Source organism: Phocoena phocoena, chromosome 8 (genome assembly GCF_963924675.1).
Source record: "Phocoena phocoena chromosome 8, mPhoPho1.1, whole genome shotgun sequence".
Lineage (NCBI taxonomy): Eukaryota > Metazoa > Chordata > Mammalia > Artiodactyla > Phocoenidae > Phocoena > Phocoena phocoena.
In genome coordinates, this window is record NC_089226.1 from 58688672 (window position 1) to 58707973 (window position 19302).

A 19302-nucleotide genomic window follows, 5' to 3' on the forward strand; every position below is an offset into this window, starting at 1 on the left:
AAGTGACTTGCCCGAAACTGCACAGCTAACATGCTGCCACCAATTCTACCTGACCTCAGAATCCACACTCTTCTCACTATACCAGAGAATGCACTAGTAGGTGCTGAGTCATAGAGGTGTTCCAGGGAAACAGGGCCCCCCTGCGGGAACAAACAAAGCCAGAGTCAGGGCTAGAGCCAACCACACCTTTATTAGTCTCTGCAGTAGGGCAACTGGAGCCCCTATCTACCAGGGAACTTTAGCAGGCTACTCTGGCTACTGGGCAGGGATGTTAGCATTTCTACTAGTGATTGGGACAGGATGGGGAGGAGACTAGAAGGGGACCAAATGGGGAGACTGCTGGGCCACCTGCAGGGAGGCACATGTGGGGCCTTCAGGACGGAGACAAAGGTGGACCAGGTCCCAGAGGTGAACACTGCCATCTCCCCGAGAGTGAAGGAAGAGACAAAGCCTGAGATGCTGATAGCTACAGCTATGGATAGAGGGCCAAGCTTTTGGGGAACAGAAATGCATTTCTTGATGGAGGCACCAACCTAGGGCGAGTCACAAAGAGAGCTCACCTGCCCCCCAGGAAGAGGACCCCAGGTTCAGCTCAATTGCTGCCCCAGGCACCTTGACATGGAAAACAGGTGCTTTCTGAACACTGAAGGAACAAAGGATCCAGAAATCTGGTAGCTGGGAAGGATGAGGCTAAACTCAGGGAGTGTTTTGGGTTTGGGAATTAAAACAGGCAATATATTCATTATGGTGCAATCATGAAACTTCCCTCCAAAAAGCTCACACCTCCCCCTTAGCCAGCAACCTCCTTAGCCTGAAGGGCCATCATGAGCTGACCCCTGCCCACACCCCAGCCCAAATGAACTCCCATTCAATTCTTTGGATGTGCCATTATGTTCACGGCTCTGCACTCTTGCCAACAACTTTACTCCTAGCCTACCTTCCTCACTTTTTGCCATCATACTGTCAAAAGACTGATAACTCCACCTTGTAAAGTGTTTGTTTACTCCAGTCTGCCGCACCAAGCTTGGAGCTGCCAGGGGAAAGAACCTGATTCCTGTGTCTGCAGTGCCTGGGCAACTTGAAGACCCATGAGTTGCATTTTCTGTGTCCTGGCGTGTTTGGGGGAAACATACCCACATGTGTCTATAACGGATTTCTGGGGTGTCTAGCAGTAGATAAAAGAAATTTGAGCTATGTTTGTGCCTGGGATGATAGCTTCTTCTGATATGCAGGGTGAGGGTGGGGAGTGGGAGGAACGATCCGAGCCCAGAAGGGGCTAATGGAAACTTAAGGGGCCAAGTGGGACAGGGTTTGGATGGTGGAGGGTGGGACCAAGCAGGAAAGGGGTCTTCTGCTCTACGCGCAGGGTCCAGGGCTCAGAACCAGCAGGGCGACCACATGAGCGAGCCGAGTGCTGCACCTGTGGCGGCTCCCGCAAGCATGCTCATGGCCAGGGGGGCGCCCGCGCTGTAGCAAGGATCCTCCCGGACCACTACGTGCGTCACGCCGGGGCCTGCGGAGAGAGAGCCCGTGAGGACCAGGGACTTAAGAGGAGGGAGCAAAGAGATCATCCGCCTCCTTCTGGTAGACTCCAGCCCAAACCAAGATAAGGTGCTGAGCCCACTCTCCTGCTCCCCAGTCGGAGAAACTGAGGGCTTGATGCGGGAAGGACACGCGCTCTGTTCCCACGGCTTCTATGCCCTGGATCTGCTACGGACGTTCTGGGACCGTGGGGCTAGGATGGACTGGCGAGGAAACCCCGGGGTCTCTAAGAAACTCCAGACTGCACCTGATGATGGATGGGCCTTCCTTAACCGCCAGACCCTGGAGTGAGAGGAGGTAGCCTTTCCCGAATTAGCCACCAGGGGTCGCTACCAGCTCAAGAATGGGTATTGCTGAGCAGCCAGCGAATAGGGGCCGGCCTAGAGAACAGGTCAGCTCTGGAGTGGGGAGGGGCTCTGGTTCAAGAACCGTTCTGAGTCATGGGATGGGGAGGGGGCCTTGCGGAGGGTCCCACCTGGGAAAATCCATGGTCACTAAAAGGGTGGGGCCTGGCCCCTACTGATAGACCAGGGGCGGGAACTGAGGCAGGGGGAGGGGTGGGCCGGAGACTTACCATAGGTCGGTCCATAGTAGCTGCGGACATATGTGGCCTCGTGAGCGTTGGGGGGCACCACCCCATAGTAGTCCTGGTATGGGCTGTAGATGCGCACCTGGGGAGTCCTGCCTGGTCAGCTGCCGGAGAGCTGGGCCCGGCTTTTGTCCCCTCCCCCCCACACCTGGTTCGGGCCCTTCTGGGCCCACAGAGCCACCACACCAAGTTTACAAATAGGTCCCCAGATACCAGCAAGCTCCTGAAGAAAGACCCTACCTCCCCACAAGGCCCTTGTCCTCTAATACTTCAGCCCCTCCATCCAGCTCCCAGAGATGCCATTTTCCTGCGCTGGCTTCCTACCTAGCACTCCCCTGATCAAAAATTCTCCATGGCTCCCTACTTCCTTTGATAGATAGTCTAATATTTGCTAGCAGCTCTCCAGTGATGACACTTGGAGAAACCCAATGGACTTCTCTACTCTCCTGGTTATGGAGAGGGGGGCCTGGGCTTTGGCCAGGAAATAAAAGGGGGTTGTGGAGGAAGGAAGGGAAAGGAAAGGTAGAGGTGGGAAGTAACTAAAGTATTATTAAGCATCCAACATGTTCCAGGTCCTAAGGGAGATGCTGACATGTGTTATTTCCTCTCATCCTTACAGCAGGCATTATTCACTCTACCACACAGCTGGGGATGGAGGCTCAGAGAAGAATGGTCAGTGTTCTCTCTGGGAGGGAGGAATAGACTGTTCGCCCTCTCCCCTCCCCCATTAGATTTTTACCAACCCCTCAAAGCCTAATTCAAAAGTCACCCACTCCAGGAAGCCCTTCTGGCCTCAGAAAGAATCCTTTCTTCCTGAGTTCTCTGTGGACTATGCTTGTGCCTCTTGTTCCTAGCCTTCCTCCTGGCCTTTCCTGCCTGCACCCTGAATGTGAGCTGCCTATTGGCAAGGGCTTTGATTCATTTGTGTTGCCAGCAGGGCCTAGGGAATAGCAAGGACTAATAAATATATGCTGAATTAAATGGAAGCTCTTAATCCAAGACCCTCATTTTATCCATGGGGAACAGACTTGGAACAGACTTCTTAGCCCCCTTGCACCTTATATCTCTAACTGAGCTTAACACCTAAATGGTCCAGGTGGTCCCTTAAAAGTCCAGGTGTCCAAACTTAAACCATCTCAAAGTAATTTCATCATCCTTCGATCCCCCCAAACCTGCTCTTCTGTGAATGCTTTCCTCTAAACACCACCACCATGCACTCAAACCAAGACATCAGGTTGGCACTGCTGTCTTCACACACATCTTCCACATCATATTAGCCACCAGATCTCATGATTTTATCTTCTGAATATGCTCTTCTGTCCATCCTCTTGCCCAGTGCCAAGAGAATAAGCCATTGGTTTATTGGAAATTGTGGGCGACCTTGAAAACACTTTTCAGAGGAGTGGTTGGAGGAAGAAGCCAGACTATGGAGGACTGAAGAATGGTTGAGAGAGGAGGGATGGAATCAGCATGTCATGACATCTCTTTTAAGAAGTCTGGCTGTAAAGGGGAGTCCTCCAACCACACCTGTGATTTCAAGTATCCATGCCATTTCCCTTTGAAAGGGATTCCTTTCTCATCTTTTTAAATTCAACTACCTAACCTGTCTTTTAGACTCAACTCACATATCACTCTCCCTGAACCTCAGGTTCTGTTAGGGTCCCATCTGGGCACCCATGGCCCTTAGACTTCCATCATCACAGCACCAACCACTCTATGGTGTCATTGTTGTATCCCTGTGAGGTGTCTCCTCCATCAGACTGGAAGAAAACACCTCCTGCCCCCAACAAGGGCAGGGACTGGGTCTAATCAGGCCTGACTGGAACATGGTAGGTGCCTAATGTATTGAATTTATCTCAAGTGAGTCAAATACAGGGTCAGACTGGAACTAAGGTCACCCAACTCTAAGTCCAGTTTCAAGTTAGGTACAATGACCAGACCCAGAGCAATGCAAGAGGCTCAGACAAACAATGCTCAGTCTCAAGTGACTTCCCTTACTGTGCTCCTTCCCCAAGGGTGATCCAATAGGGCTTTCTGGTAGGGGTGGCCAAGATCTGAGCTCTAAGCCTAGAAGGGGCTAGAGAGATCTAAGCACTCAAGAGCCCCAGTTTTACGGGTAGGGAAGTTGAGGTCCAGAGCCTACATCTGCCCTGCACTGTAAGCCAGTGGGCCTGTCCAGGCCCTGGAGAAAGTAGAAAGCACCATCTCATGTCTCTGTGGGGCACCTGTTTCTACCCTCCAGGCCTAAGAGGCCCAGAGGCAAGCTCATGTGGGTCACCTGGCAATGGGGCAGGGGATTCCCCAGAGACCTCACAGACTCTAAGGATTTGATCTAGATCCTCTCCCTCTCCAGGCCAAGCCCCTTTTGTGGGTGGGGACAGGGACAGTCAATCAGGAGGTCATATGCAAATGGACCCCTCACCTCAGAAAAGCTCAAGTTTATAGCTTTTAAATTCAATTTTTAGGCATCCCCACTTTAAACAAACTTTTATCCTAGTTTGGGTATGGGGGATGCCTCAGAATGCTGGGCTGGGAATCCCAGCCCTGCCACTGATGAATTAAGTGACCCCGGTCATGTTATGTAACCTCTCAGAGCTTTAGTTTTCTCATCTGTAAATGAGGACAGTCTTTCCTACACTGCCCACTCCCAGGGCACAGTGAGAATCCAGCAGAACCATGTCTATGCATCTAGGTGGTCCTAGCACTTCTGGGCTCAGTGGTTCTGCACATCAGAATCGTCAGGAGAAATTTTTTAAACCATAGATTTCCAAGGCCCCACCCAGAACTACAAAATTAGAGCATCCAGAAGTAGGATCTGAACATCTGAATTGTTCTTAAGTCCATAAGCGATTCTAATGCACAGCCACATTGAGCACCACTGTGCTAGAAAAGGAGTTCACAGCTGACCACAGGTACTCTAACCCAAGCCCCCTACTGTGCCCACCCCAGGTCAGGCTGAGTGCTGGAGACAGAGAGGGGATTCATCCCCAAATCCTGCTTTCCAGAAACACTGGGGAGGGGGGTGTGTGGCAGGGAGACAGACACGGACTAAATTATAATACGCAGTAGTGAGGCCATAACAGAGGTTTTTTTACTCCTTCCTTCCTCTCTTTATTCATTCACTCATTTGCCCATTCAGTGACTACTGCTTGAGACCTACTTGTACCCCACCCTCATGCACCAGGAACAGGAGGGTCAAAATAGACTGTCCCCGGGCTTCCCTGGTGGCGCAGTGGTTGAGAGTCCGCCTGCCGATGCAGGGGACACGGGTTCGTGCCCCGGTCCGGGAAGATCCCACATGCCGCGGAGCGGCTGGGCCCGTGAGCCATGGCCGCTAAGCCTGCGCGTCGGGAGCCTGTGCTCCGCAGTGGGAGAGGCCACAACAGTGAGAGGCCCGCGTACCGCAAAAAAAAAAAAAAAAAAAAAAAATAGACTGTCCCCATCGCTGAGCACTCATTGTGCACCAGCTGTATACCCAGCACTGTGCCAGGTTCCACAGGGGCAGAGCTGACCTAACCTGATCCTTGCCTTGAAGGAAGTTCCAGGTCTCCTGGGAGAATAGAGACAAAAATAAAGGAACTAGAAATCAGGCAGAATGAAGACAGGACTAAGCACTAACGCAGTGGGTTGTGGGAGGGAGCAACGATGCGTGGAGGTCTGGGAAGTCCTCCCTGAGGAGGTGGCAGCCTTTGAGGTGCATCTTAGAGGATAAGCATCATTTTGTTAGGAAATTAAGGGTCTTTACCGCAGACAGAGCAGCACACGCAAAGGCTGGAGAGACAGAAAAGGTCGGGCATAGCTGGGAGCAGGGGGTTGAGCAGAGCAGTTGGAGCACAGGGGATGAGGGGGATGAGGTGGGCAAGTCTGGCCCAGGCCAGATTCCGAAGGCCTTGAAAGCAGGGCTGTGCTTGGTGTCCTATGAATGATGGGGAGCCATGGAATGTTTGTGAGCAGGGAAGGGATGTGACTGGGCCCACTACTGGAGGCACATCCTGGTGCCAGAATGGAGGCCGGGAGGGCTGAGCCAGCACTTACCCAGATCCGCCTCTCAACATTACAGGGGCTCCACGAGCGGGTCACACACCTGACCTTGGGGCAAACCCGGCGGCTCCTGGGAGGGACGGTGGCTCCAGCTGGGGCCTGCTTAAGCCACAGAAACCCAAGAAGGGGAGGGAGGCGGGTGTCAGAGGCCCTCTACATCTGGAGAGACTCGGAGCTCTTCACAGGCCCTAGCAGAGCCCTCTGCCAGCTGGGCAAGGGAAGGGGGTATCCTCTTCTTCCCCAGCCCATGGTAATGGTGGGAAGCTCAGAAGGGGTGGTGATTTTGCTGAAGTTACACAGAGAAGACGGATCAGTAGTGTCTCTCCAGAATTAGCCCACCTGTTTCAGGCTGCTGAGGCTCCCAGTCTCCAGGGAGGACAGTACAGCTCTGATCTGCCTGCCCACCCACCTGCACCCAGCACTGGCCCCACAGCCTTGCCCCTGACTGTGCCCCCGTCCCTGTGTCAGGGGCTCCTCCTGGAGCCTCCACCCAGAGTGGGGTATAAACCTGCAGGATGTGGAGGGACAAAGCACAGGTCACTCCTATTAGGCACAGGACAGACAGACACAGGCATGAACACTAAGAGATGGGCAGACACTAGTACAAAGACACAGAGGTACAAACACACCCAGTTCGAGCAAGCCTAGGGACCAGAGGGATGCGCGCGTGTGTGTGCACGTGTGTGCGTGTGTGTGTGTAGAGCAGGGGGAGGTGGAGTGGAGTAGAGAGATTTAGGAAGCAGAGCAGCAGGAAGGTGGATAGGCAGAGAAGACACAAGGCAGCTTCATAGAGTCACAGAGTACAGAACGGTCAGCCCTCACCTCCTTCTTCCTGCCCCTCTAGGGTGGGAGTGGTCTGCCCTGCATAAGTGGGTTTGGAGCTCAAAGCCAGGTCCCTCCACCCTGCTGACCACTGCCCCAGCCTCCACCCAGAAGCCTGAGTCTGCTCCAAAGCCTGACCACAGCCCCCCTGCTTAATGCCCTTTATTGCTCCCCACAACCCTCAGAATAAAGTTCAGTTCCTTCACCTGGACTTCAAGGCCGTTTGTGACATGGCTCCTCAGAGGTCATGTCTCCTATTTCTTTCCCTCCACAACTTACCCTCCAGCCAGGCCAGACTCCTGGCCTTTAGACACACATGTGTGCATATACACACTTGCACGTACCACTTCCCCACCTCTGCTCATGTAGCTCCTACTGCAGTTAGTGCCCTTCCCTCAAAGTCTCACTGACCTAGGTTCCAGTGCAGGCTCTTCCACTGACTTAAGACGATGAGACTTTGGACGAGTCAATTCCCCTCTGAACCTCAGCTCCCCAGCTATAAAATGGGACTAAAAATACCAACCCCTAGCCCTTCTTACTGAAGATTAAATGATACAACCAATGCCGGGTGGTCAAGCACAATGCCTGGCCCTCAGCAGGTGAATGCCTGAGGGCGTTTCTAAATGCATCCCAATCTTCCCTGCTACTTCCCAGCGGACTTTTTTTTTCTAGATGAGAAGGAGCTCCACTGTGCCACAGGTAGAAGGAGCAGGCACAGAATCTGGGGTCAGGCAGATGGGGGTTGAAGCCAAGCTTGGCCACCCGAGCTCCTCAAAACCACGCCTTTGGGCAGCTCCTCAAAACCATACCTCCATCAATCACTAAGTTCTGTTGATTCTACCTCTTAAGTGTGTCTTATCCTCATCAGCTTGTCTCTACCAGCAAGGCCTTAGTCGAGACCCACAGGTGGTCACCTGCACACTGTCCCAGCCTTCTAACAGGTCTCTGGGCAACCACTCTTACCCTCTACAATCCATTCCCTACCTACCAGCCAGACTATCTTTTTTTAAAACTACAAGTCTGGTCTGATCTGCTCATGCCGTTCCTCTGCTTAAAAACTTTCAGTGACTTCCCAGTATTCTTAGCTGAAACCACTATCCTTAACAGAGCTTTTAATGCCTGGCTTTGCTAACCCTCCTTCCCCCACGGCTCTCTCTCTCCCTGAGATCCAGCCACCCCAGCCTTCCTTCTGTTCTTCAACCTGCCAGCATCATAACCCCTCTCAGGGCCTTTGCACCTGCAGTTCCCTCTGCCTGGAAAGCTCTTCCCTTCACCCCACCCCAGCCCTTTCACCCAGTTGATTTTTGTTATCCTTCAGGTCTCATCTTAAGCCTTGTCTGGACTCCCACCTGGATCAGGCCATCAAGGTGGATGCACATTGAATGCACTGCAATGGAATCACTAACTCTGTAATTTGTGACTTCACGTCTAGCTCCCCATTAGGCTGAGTCCAGGAAGGCAGGGCCCACATCTCCTTAGCTACCCTCTGATCACTGGTCCTTGGCACGGTGCCTGGCACATAGTAGGAACTCAGTAAATATTCGTTGTGTGGATGAATAAAACTCAATCTTATCATCTGCAGAGAGAGAACAATAATCCCAACCTCACAGGACGGTTGAGGGGAGTAGCTGGTATTGTAACTATATCACACCTGACACATAATACTTGCTGGATAAAAGATAGTTCCTTTCCCCCTGCTCACATGCCACCCCCTTCAACAAGCCTTCTTGGAGGCCTGTCTCTCCCTCCTCCAAGCACCAGTTGGATGTCTTCTGTCCTTTTCCACTCGGGACTCAGTCACTCACATATATGGAAATTGAGAACTGCTGGCTGGCAGAGACCGAATCTGAGTCACCCATGATTCCATGGCAGGTAGGGGTGGGGAGGAGACAGGGAGGGAAGGGGGCTCACCGGGGTGGAGTTCGCCTCCAGCAGTGCCGTCTTCCATGCTCTGCAATGCAAACCCACCGGACCATGAGGGAGTTCAGGAGAAAGGAGATTGGGCCCCACATTTTAGACTTTCCTCCCCAACCCAGCCTCTAGCCCTAGTCTCTTGTGAAGGGGGAGATCCTCTTGACTCCCTTGGGTAGACAAAGGTGACCCCCTCTGCTGCTCCAGTCACACAGACAAGCCCTCAGTTGAGCTGCAGCCTCCTAATGCATTCTTAGTCCATAGTCTCTTTCCCTCTAGAAATTCCGGTTTCCCCATCTGGACAAAAGACAGCTGGGCTTGGGTGGTCCCTTAGGAGTTCAGATTCTGACATGCCTAGGCTGGTTCTCTGGCTGCAGCCCACCTCCACATCCCAAACCTACAAACTCAGTTCCCCAATGCGCTGACCCCAGAGCCCCGGGAACACCCAGTGGACACCGGACAATTGAGCCTTTGTTGGTTGCCATGGCACCTGGCTGGGGTGGACAAGGCGGCTCTGTGCTTTGTCTACCCCGAGCTCAGCCTCCCCTACTCCCACACATCCCATCTCTTTCACTCTCCTGTAGCACAAAGGCCAACTGACCCTCCGCCAGAGAGTGGGAAGGGCAAGAATGTGAGTGAGGAAGACACGCCCAGTCTCTCTCAGTGTGGATCTGCATCTCACATGGGGGGCCCGCGGGCTGCCTCTGTTAGGCAGGTTAGGGTCTATCCCTCAGATCAGAGTACCCCCTGCCCCAGGCCATCTTCTAGGAAGGGAGTGAGAAGGAGGGCCTCTGAGGATGCCATGGGGCTGTCTGTTCCTTTGTATCACCCCCAAGCGAGGGCTCACCTCAGAGGCTGCTGGATGCCCAACTCTGAGTGACCAGGAACCACACCCCTGAGGTAGGTATGCACACCCCTCCCCCAACAGTCCTGAATTCATCCCTAACCATATCAGTTTCCTGGATACCATGCCAATCACCATGAGCCATTCCAATCCACTCTGCCCAGCCTCCACTGAGACTACCATGCTCACTGGTCTTTGTCCCCTTTTCCTACCTTTAGGGAACTAGAGACCCAATGAGGAGGAGGCGTCTGGTCATATTCCCCAAGATCCCACCCCATCCTCTCCTGGGAACCACTCACATGGCATCATCCCGGGTCTCTGCACACAGGTGCAGGCGGCCGCCCTCTCGTAGGTTCACGATCAGCAGGCCATCTCGGCTCCTGCCCTCTGGGGGCTGCACATCTAAAGGCAGACACACATATACGGGGTTTCCACAGGGCACAGGCCGCAGGTTTCCCCAGTAAACCAGAAACAAGAATAGGAATTGACTTCTCTGAGTCCTTTTTATTGGCCACTGCCAACATCATCTGATCTCACACACTTTCCTTGGGATTCTGCTCAACTCTTTAGACCCTTCCACCTTTCCACATTGCCTGCTTCTCTAGTTAGGTATATCTATCTCCCAGTTTCCCTGTATAATTATGGCCTGAGCCTTGATCAAGGAGATTTGCTGTGTGACTTTGGGCCAGTCACTTAATTTCTCTGAGCCTCCTTATTTCATTTCATCTTTTTCCATTCCTAGCACGGGAGAGGGCAAGAACTGTGTCTGACTCACCTCTGTGAACCCAGCATAGGGCCCAGGTCCAGCACAGAGTAGGAACTCAATAAGGAACTGATTTCTTAATTCACACCCACATGAATTGGAGGTGATAGAGGCCCAGAAGCAATGTCTATGGAAGGCCTCTGAAAGCCGCAAAGAGCCTTCCACCTGAGAAGAGCAGGTGTTCTCAGACGGACACAGTGTGGGGGCCGTGGCCATAGTCACAGTGCCAGAGAGAAAGGGGCTCTGCTTACCGTGGCACTCTTGGCCTATCTTTATGTCTCGGACGTTGAAGCGGATGAGCACGCGGTCCTCCTCATCCTGCGCAGTCTCATCTTGGTAGTAGCCCAGGGTTCCATCCAGCCACAGGGCAAACCAATTCCGCTTCCAGCGGCGGAGGATGGAGCCTGTGCGATATTCCAGACCCGCCAGGCAGGCTGATCACAGAGCCTACTGGGGGGCAGGAGCCCTGGGTGGGTTCCCAGAGTCCCCTTACCCCCGGCCCCCAGTGTTATAACCACCCCGTCCTTGCCCGTCTACTCCCTGAAATGATGGCAGGGCCTCTCTCTGTCTTGCTCACCCATTGCCTCCCACTGGGACTAACACATAGTCAGGGCTCCATAAATGTGCTGAAGGGTAAATGAATGATCAGATTCTTTCCTTGGGGGAAGCTGGAAATCTTTTTTTTTTTTTTAAGTGTCACAAGACATGGAGCAACTCCACAAATTTAAATTCATGTCCAATTGAACATTTGTTTCTGTACCTACAGTTCGTCAGAGAAAAAGCGTTAAGTTGTTTTTGTATGAATGCAGAATATGATTTATGCAAGAATTAACAAAACAACTAGTCGTCAAGTGCTTGCCTTAAGGAAACCCTTAGTTTCCATTGCATCCATTCTGCTGAGGGGGGTACAATGATTGCTTATAATTATGAGCATACTTGAAAAAAAAGGCCAAGCCCCAGGTGACAGTCATTTGTGTAGTGTCTGCCTCTTCCACCAAATGGGGAGCAGAGGGATTGGCCATAGCTCACCTCACCTGTCCCGGCACCCAGCAGGACCTGGACTCAGTGTTTGCTGAACTGAACGAAGTGAGTACGGGTCATAGGGTGTGGGGAGCTCCTAAGCCCGGGACAGCTCTGATTCAGATCATGACTCTGGTCAGAGGTGGGTCTGAGCCCTAGCTTTAGACATTTTGTGACTGGAAAACTTTACAGAAAAGGGTAAAGACATAAGAGATCTTCCTAGAGCTTTACAAATTCCAAAGCACAGAGGCATTTTTCATTTTGTTCTGCGCCTTGTTCTGTGGCCAGCCCTGGGTATGCGTGCTATGGACACACAGAGAATTAAACCCAGTCCCTGCAGTTGAGGTGCTCACAGTCTGGAGCCAGTATGAGTTGGGGGAGTGGTGAGGCCCACAGGTAAAGATGGTTATATATTTATCAGGGCTATAACAGGGTTATGTATGAGGCACTGGGAACGAAGAAGGGGGCCACTAACCCAGCTTGGTGCTACAGCAGGGGCTGGGGTGGTGAGGAGAGAAAAGGCAGAGAAGGCTCCTCACAGAAGGGGACATCTGAGCTGGGTTTTGAAGAATAAGTAGTTTACCAAGCAGTCAGGAATGTGAAGGACATTCCGGGCAGAGACAAGAGTATGGACAAAGGAGGGGAGGATAAAAAGGGCATGATTTCTTGGGAGAAGGGTTCACTGTGCAGGTCCAACAGGCCACTTTCCTCATCCCTGCCCCTGGACAAGGTGCAGGACAGATGAGGGCTTGGCCCAGGGTCACTCACTCTGTCTCCACAGCCAGCCGCCCCTCACCAGGGCCATTTCCTCAAAAGGACTTTCCAGGGCAGAGTCAGTCGGAACCTGTCAGAGGAGCCAAAAGACGCACGGGCCTCATCGGCTGCTCCACAGCAGCTCCTCAGAGAAAAGCCCCCACCCCTGTCGTCCCTGGGGGAGCCACCAAGGAAACATGTAAAGGAGTGTGAGTAAACGAAGAGGGCAAGCCTGTCTGTCTCCTTCCCATTCTCTGCTCCAGGCACATAATCGGAGCACTGTGCTTGTAGGGTCAGCAGGGCAGCCACCCACTGCGTTGGGGTGGGGCTGGGGGTCAGAAGCCTGGTCAGAATCTCAGCCCCATAACCTTGACCAAGTCCCTTCTCCCTGGCCTCCACTTCCAGATCTGTAAAAGCATGTCCATCGGGCAGGTAGAGACTGAAGTGACGAACTCTTAAAATGTTAGAAACCCTGGAATTTTCAAACGCTGGCAGCAGAGAATATTAGAATCATGGCAATGAATGAGGGACTTTCATGATGAGAGAAGCTTCCCTCACATTTGAACCCCACCAGAGCCATTTACAAAGTGCATAAAATAATAGTTCAACAGCAACTATGATTGATCGAGCAGTATGTGCCAGGTATACTTCTCAAGTGCTTTCATCTAGTATCTCGTTGAAGCCCCACAATAATCCTTGTTATTCCCAGGAAACTGGGGCCTGGAGAGGTCCAGGCACTTGCGCAGATTTGCTTGGTTATTAAGCAGTGGAGCCAGGATTCACACCCAACAGTCCTGGCTTCTAACCATTATTCTAGTAGGAGCTTTTAAAACTCCCAATACACAGGTCATACCCAGTAATAATTAAATCAGAATATCTGGGGGCAGGAGGTAAGCACTGATAGTCTTCAAAGATACCCAGGTGATTCAGTGTACAGCAAAGTTTGGGCCCCACTGCAACTCTATTGAGTACTTTACTAGATGGGTAGGATCTTTCCTCCTATTTTACAGATGGACAAACTAAGCTATAGCATGTGACTTGTCCATGTGTATGACGGAGCTTGGATTGGAATCCAGGTGCCCTCTGTTCTTGAGCGCGGCTTACTTTTAAGCTAGTGCCTTCGCCCCTCCCCCCACTAGCTCACACCTGTTGCTGCGCAGCAAGGGCTGGCTGGAACACCTGGGCTGGAAGGCCCGGGCTTGTCCCTGCTTCTCTTACTGCTCCCTCCCATCTTCACGCTCAGACACAGGTCAGATAAGACGGCCAGGTGCAAACTCCCTCTCCAACCCCCCCTTGATGCACCCACCTGTCTACACCTGTTGCGACGCTGCTGCCAAAACGGCCGCTACTTGGTGCTGCGGCCTCCCAACCCGCTGCGCCTGCGCTTTGTGCGCCCCAGAGCGCCCGGGGCTGTTCACTCCCCAGGCTGCGCCCGGGGTCTAGCTGCCTCGGGGCCCCGCCCTCTGGTCCCGCCCCGCCACCGGGGAGGGGGCGGGGCGTGTAGAGATGTGCGACAGGAGGCCTTCTGGGACTTGTAGTCTGCAGGCCTAGATATGGGTAATCAATATACAGCCTCTCGTGGGTGGTAGCCCTGTGCCCAACCGGAGCACAGGTGAGAGGCCGCACCTGCGATTTTATTTTGCTATTAAGTCATTATTTTGTTCATTCATTTATCATGAAATACTTTTTTCCCAAGAATCTTGATCTCTAATTTTCTAGAAAAATGTAAATTACAAGGAGAAACCAGGCTCCTAGCTTTGCCATGTTTTCTTGATACTTAGTTTGTGCCTGGCACCGGGCGTTAGTGGAGGGCATAAAAAAGCATCCGACAAGGCCCTTCCTCTTCTTTTCCCAGCTTCCCATCTGGTGGAGGAGACAACATAAACACACAATTAAAGCACAGAGTATGGTTTGACAATGGGAAAGAAGACTCTGACTTTGACCAAGGGGTTCAGGAAGGCTTCCCAGTGGAGGCTGAAAGAGGTCTTGAAGGATGAATATGAGTGTCCAGTATTTCAGCGTGTTTGGAAAGTAGAGTGCAGGGGTGGGGGTGGGGAGTGCATGGGGATCAGCAGGTGATGAAGCTGCAGGGGTTGCAAGGATATAACATGAAAGTCTTGGATGACAGGCTCAGGAGCTTGGGCATTATGACATAGTGACTGGAGCTTGGGCTTGCGGGTTTCAAGGTGAGGAGTTAGGCGGTTCAATTTATGGGTTGGAAAGGTATTTCTAGGACAGTCAAAAATGGATTGAAAGGGGCCCAACTAGAGAAAGAAGACTGTTTCTCTATCTACCACCACAGTCTGTTCCTCCAAGATCATTTCCTTGAATAGCTCAGCCCTACAAACCCCCACCTAGGAGCAGACCCAGGATGTCATTCAAAGGATAGAGCTTGTCAGGGCCTGAAAGATCCCTTGAGAACGGAACCCACCCTGCCCTGGGCCCTTTCTCCTGTCCCAGGGATCTCTTTCTTACCGGAGCTGCAGGGCTCATGGTTCCAGGGCGGCCAGAGCAGCATGTCTCAGAAGGCTCCTGCAGGGATACATTTCCCTAAGCGCCTTGGAGATAAGGGGATCAGGAAGGTGCTACCAAGTGGAAACCGGAAGGGGGTGTCAAAGAGAGGGGGCACATAGATCCTAGAGAAAGTCGTCCTTTCTTTCCAGTTCCAGGCCCACCTACTGATCCCCTATTTGACCTTCAGTTCACTGGATAACAAGTCATCTGTGATTCGGAGGTGGTCTTGGACTAGCATCGCTCAGATTCCCGGTGGGGGGGCGAAGCCAGCCCTCCTCCCTCGGTTGGGGGCGGGGCTCAATCCTCCTCCAGCCGGGCTTGACCTGCCATCACCTCAGTCCTGGATGCACAGCTTGGCTCTTTCAGCTTCCCTGTCTTGCTCCTGGTTTTCTGTAATCCTGACCTCAAGCTAACCCGGTGCCTCGGACCTCCATGCAGTGCGTGCCTTGCTGGGGGATCCGCCAGGGCTGATCCTATCTGCCTCTGAGCTCATCCCCTCCATGCAGCCCCAGGAATCAGTTATCCTAAACCACGCTGTTTTCCATCCTTGTGTCTGTCTGGAATGTCCCACCCCTACCTTCTCCAGACTACAGTTGCCGCTGCTACTGCAGAAAGATGGAAAGGAGGGAGGGTAGGGTGGAGCTGGCCTCAGGGAATCTGGGTGCTGCCCCTCTTCCCTGCTCTCCCTGCTCCCCTTGGTGGCTCCTTCAAAGAGGGATGGGTCAGGGGAACAGTGCAGACAGCTCCCAGATGACATTCTCTGGATTTAGTAACAGATGGAAAGAGAAGATTTTCCAGCATCAGTGTGGAATTCAGGGAAAGGTCTCCCCACTCCCCAACCAACGATGGGGGCGCTATGACGAGAAAAAGGGAAAGGGGAAAGGATGCTTGGCAAACTAAAACCACAGATGCCACTACAGAATCTAAACGCAGCATGACCTGACATAAATCTCTAAAATGTTGGTCAATGACCCTCTTTGAGAAGCTGATAAATGTTGTAGACGCTGCCCAGGAATAAATACACACACATCACATTTTGCATATAATTCCTGGGGCTTCATAGACCCCTGAAGCTATGATGATTACTACTGAGATTGTTTTTAATCTTCACAGCTGTGCAGATGGGTGGGAAGAGTGTGGATTGACAAGTGAGAAGTGCTGAGAGCATAGCAGGAAACAGCTTCAGCAGTACTGGCTTTGAGAGGCTGTTTAATTAACTACAGTGTATTGAGACCAACAAGCCAACAAGTTAACTTTTACATTTCTGTTGTAACTGTGGTACATAGAGCCATTAGCAGAGAGAAAAATATTTTGCTATTTCAAATGTCTCTGGTGGATGAACAGCTCATGGCTAATATATTGTTTAGAGAATAGTGGGCTGGCTTATCAAATTAAAATTTACTACTTACATTTTCTAGAGAGTATAATATAATGAGAATAACTTATATTATCTCCATTTATCAAAAAATTCTGAAATTTATATCAAAATGCAACTGGAGCAAAACCTCTTATGTAAAAGTTTAAAAATAATTTTAGTGAGATATAATTTACATACTATGAAATTCACTCTTTTAAAGTATACAATTCACTGTTCTGATATATTCACAAAGTTGTGCAACCATCACCGCTATCTAGTTTCAGATCATTTTCATCACCCCAAAAAGAAACTTGTATGGCCAGGCCACTCAAGATGGCTGTTCTCTTACTCTCTGTGAATCCCCTGCGGGACCGGTGCCTGCTTCACCTAAACCCTACGCAAATGACTGACCTTCCTACATACTTGCCCCAGGCCCCAGCTGGTAATTGTTCTTAACAAAGGGGCAGTGATACTGGTTTCCCTGGTAACTAATGAGCCCACCTGACAACAATTCCCCTATAACTGGTAATCTTCCCTTACCTCTGGAGCGAAGACTGCCACCATATCCTGCCGGCCATCTGCTGCGCATAGTGGGGTGTCACTCCAGGACCTTGCTTCAGACGTGTAAGCCCCCCCCATCCATTAAACCATCGATGTCTCTGTTGATGACTTCGGGCTCTTTCTTCAGTCTTGAAGCTGGGCAAGCACAGGCCTTGTAGGCCTGTGGGGCGCAGCCCAACAAAACTCTGTATCCTGGGACTTCCCTGGCAGTGCAGTGGTTAAGACTCTGCGCTTCCACTGCAGGGGGTGCGGGTTCGATCCCTGGTTGGGGAAATAAGATCTCACATGCCATGCAGCCCAGCAAAAAAACACAACAAAACAAAACTCTATATCCTCTAGCAGTCACTCTCAATCCCCTTTTTCCCCAGCCCCTGCCGACCACTACTTTGTATGAATTTGCCTATTCTGAACATTACATATGTAACCTTTCATGATTTGCTTCTTTCACTTAATGTTTTCTAGTTTCATCCATGTTGTAGCAGGTATCAGTACAGCTGACCCTCTGTATCTGCGGGGAATTGGTTCCAGGACTCCCCAAAACACACACACCAAAATCCTCAGGTGCTCAAGTCCCATATATAAAATGGCATAATATTTGCATATAACCTACACACATCCACATCCTATACTTTATTTTATTTTTTAAAATTTATTTTATTTTATTATTATTTTTTTGGCTGTGTTGGGTCTTTGTTGCTCCGCACCGGCTTTCTCTACCTGCGGTGCGGGGGCTACTCTTCGTTGAGGTGAGCGAGCTTCTCATTGTGGTGACTTCTCTTGTTGCAGAGCACGGGCTCTAGACGCGTGGGCTTCATTAGTTGCAGCACGGGGGCTCGCTAGTTGTGGCTCACGGGCTCTAGAGCGCAGGCTCAGTAGTTGTGGCGCACGGGCTTAGTTGCTCTGTGGCATGTGAGGTCTTCCCAGACCAGGGCTTGAACCCGTGTCCCCTGCATTGGCAGGCAGATTCTTAACCACTGTGCCACCAAGGAAGCCCCACACATCCTATACTTTAAAATATCTCTAGATTACTTATAATACCTAAAACAATATAAATACTGTGTAAATAGTTGCAAATACAATGTGTTTTTACAACTACGTAAATTTGCCTTCCCTAGGCAAATTCGAATTTTGCTTTTTGGCACTTACTGGAATTTTTTTTTTTTTTGCGGTACCCGGACCTCTCACTGTTGTGGCCTCTCCCGTTGCAGAGCACAGGCTCCGGATGCGCAGGCTCAGCGGCCATGGCTCACGGGCCTAGCCGCTCCGCAGCATGTGAGATCTTCCCAGACTGGGGCACGAACCCGTATCCGCTGCATTGGCAGACGGACTCTCAACCACTGCACCACCAGGGAAGTCCTGGAATTTTTTAAAATATATTTTTGATCTGTAGTTGTGAATTCACAGGTGCAGAACCTGCTGGTATGGAGGGTTGACTGTACTTCATTTCTTTTTATTGATGAATAACATTCTATACCATGTTTTATTTATCCATTCATTAGTTAATAGACATTTTCGGTTTCTACCTTTTAGCTGTTGTCAACAATACTGCTATGAATATTTGTGTACAAGTATTTGGGTGGACATATGTTTTTATTCCTTTTGGGTATGATATTGCTGCATGATATGGTAACTGTTTCACATTTTGAGGAACTGTCAAATTATTTTCCAAAGTGGCTGCACCATTTTACAATCCCACCAGCAATCCATGAGCATTCCAGTTTTTCTCATCCTCATCAACCCCTGTTATTGTCTCTCTTTTTGATTACAGCCATCCTAGCAGGTGAAAAGTATTGTCTTGTGGTATTCATTTGCATTTCCCTAGTGATCAGTGATGTTGAGCATCTTTTCATGTGTTTATTATACATTTGTATATTTTCTTTGGAGAAATGTTTCTTCTCCATTTTTCAGTTGGATTGTTCTTTATTGTTGTAAAAATTTTTTTAACTTAAAAAATGTAGATAATTTTCAAATAACTTTGAAGAAAAAAAATGAAATGGTCTTGCAGTGTTTCAGAGGTTTGAGTAGAAAGAAGGGTTACTTTCAGGCTCAAAGAACCTGGAAGGTAACGTACTTCCATTTCATGGACAGGAAAGTCCAGAGAAAAACCCCGCCCATGAGGGAAGATGAGAAGGACAGCAATCTCTTAGTGGAAAGCCATCCCTGAGGGCTTCATCCAGGCTTGTGGCGTGGGAGCCAGTTAGCTTTATTTGTTTTATGTCTAGGCTATAATACCCATTATTCAATCAAAATGCTAATCTAGGCGTTACTGTGAAGGTATTTTGTAGATGTGGTTAATCTCTACAATCAGTTGACTTTAAGTAAAGGAGATTAGCCTTGATGATCACCCAATTAGTCAAAGGGCCTTAAGAGCAAAATGGAGATTTCCCTGAGGAAGAAAACTACATAGTCTGTGGACTATAGTCTCAGCCCCTGACTGAGAGTTTCCAGTCTGCTGGCCCGCACTACAGGTTTCAGGCTTGCCAGCCCTCACAACTTCATAAGCCAATTCCTTGAGATAAATCTCTTTATATGTGTATGTATAGCCTACTGGTTCTGTTTCTCTAGAGATCCTTGACTAATACAGG

The 19302-nt window shown here is 50.6% G+C and overlaps 1 protein-coding gene across 3 annotated transcripts; it reads right to left on the bottom strand.

The window, feature by feature from the left end:
* Window positions 1-1376: 1376 nt before the first annotated feature.
* Window positions 1377-18897, bottom strand: PLEKHB1 (pleckstrin homology domain containing B1). Of its 3 annotated transcripts, XM_065881787.1 has the most exons (9): window positions 14761-14778; window positions 12301-12376; window positions 10764-10916; window positions 10049-10151; window positions 8906-8945; window positions 6167-6271; window positions 2117-2213; window positions 1876-1878; window positions 1377-1513 (listed from the first exon to the last, which is right to left on the bottom strand). In XM_065881787.1, exons 1-9 carry the CDS (start codon window positions 14776-14778, stop codon window positions 1377-1379), a joined length of 732 nt encoding a protein of 243 aa, XP_065737859.1. The 3 variants fall into 3 exon arrangements, with proteins under 3 accessions (XP_065737859.1, XP_065737861.1, XP_065737860.1); XM_065881789.1 differs by lacking the exons at window positions 6167-6271; window positions 14761-14778 and adding an exon at window positions 18886-18897; XM_065881788.1 differs by lacking the exon at window positions 6167-6271.
* Window positions 18898-19302: the final 405 nt, after the last annotated feature.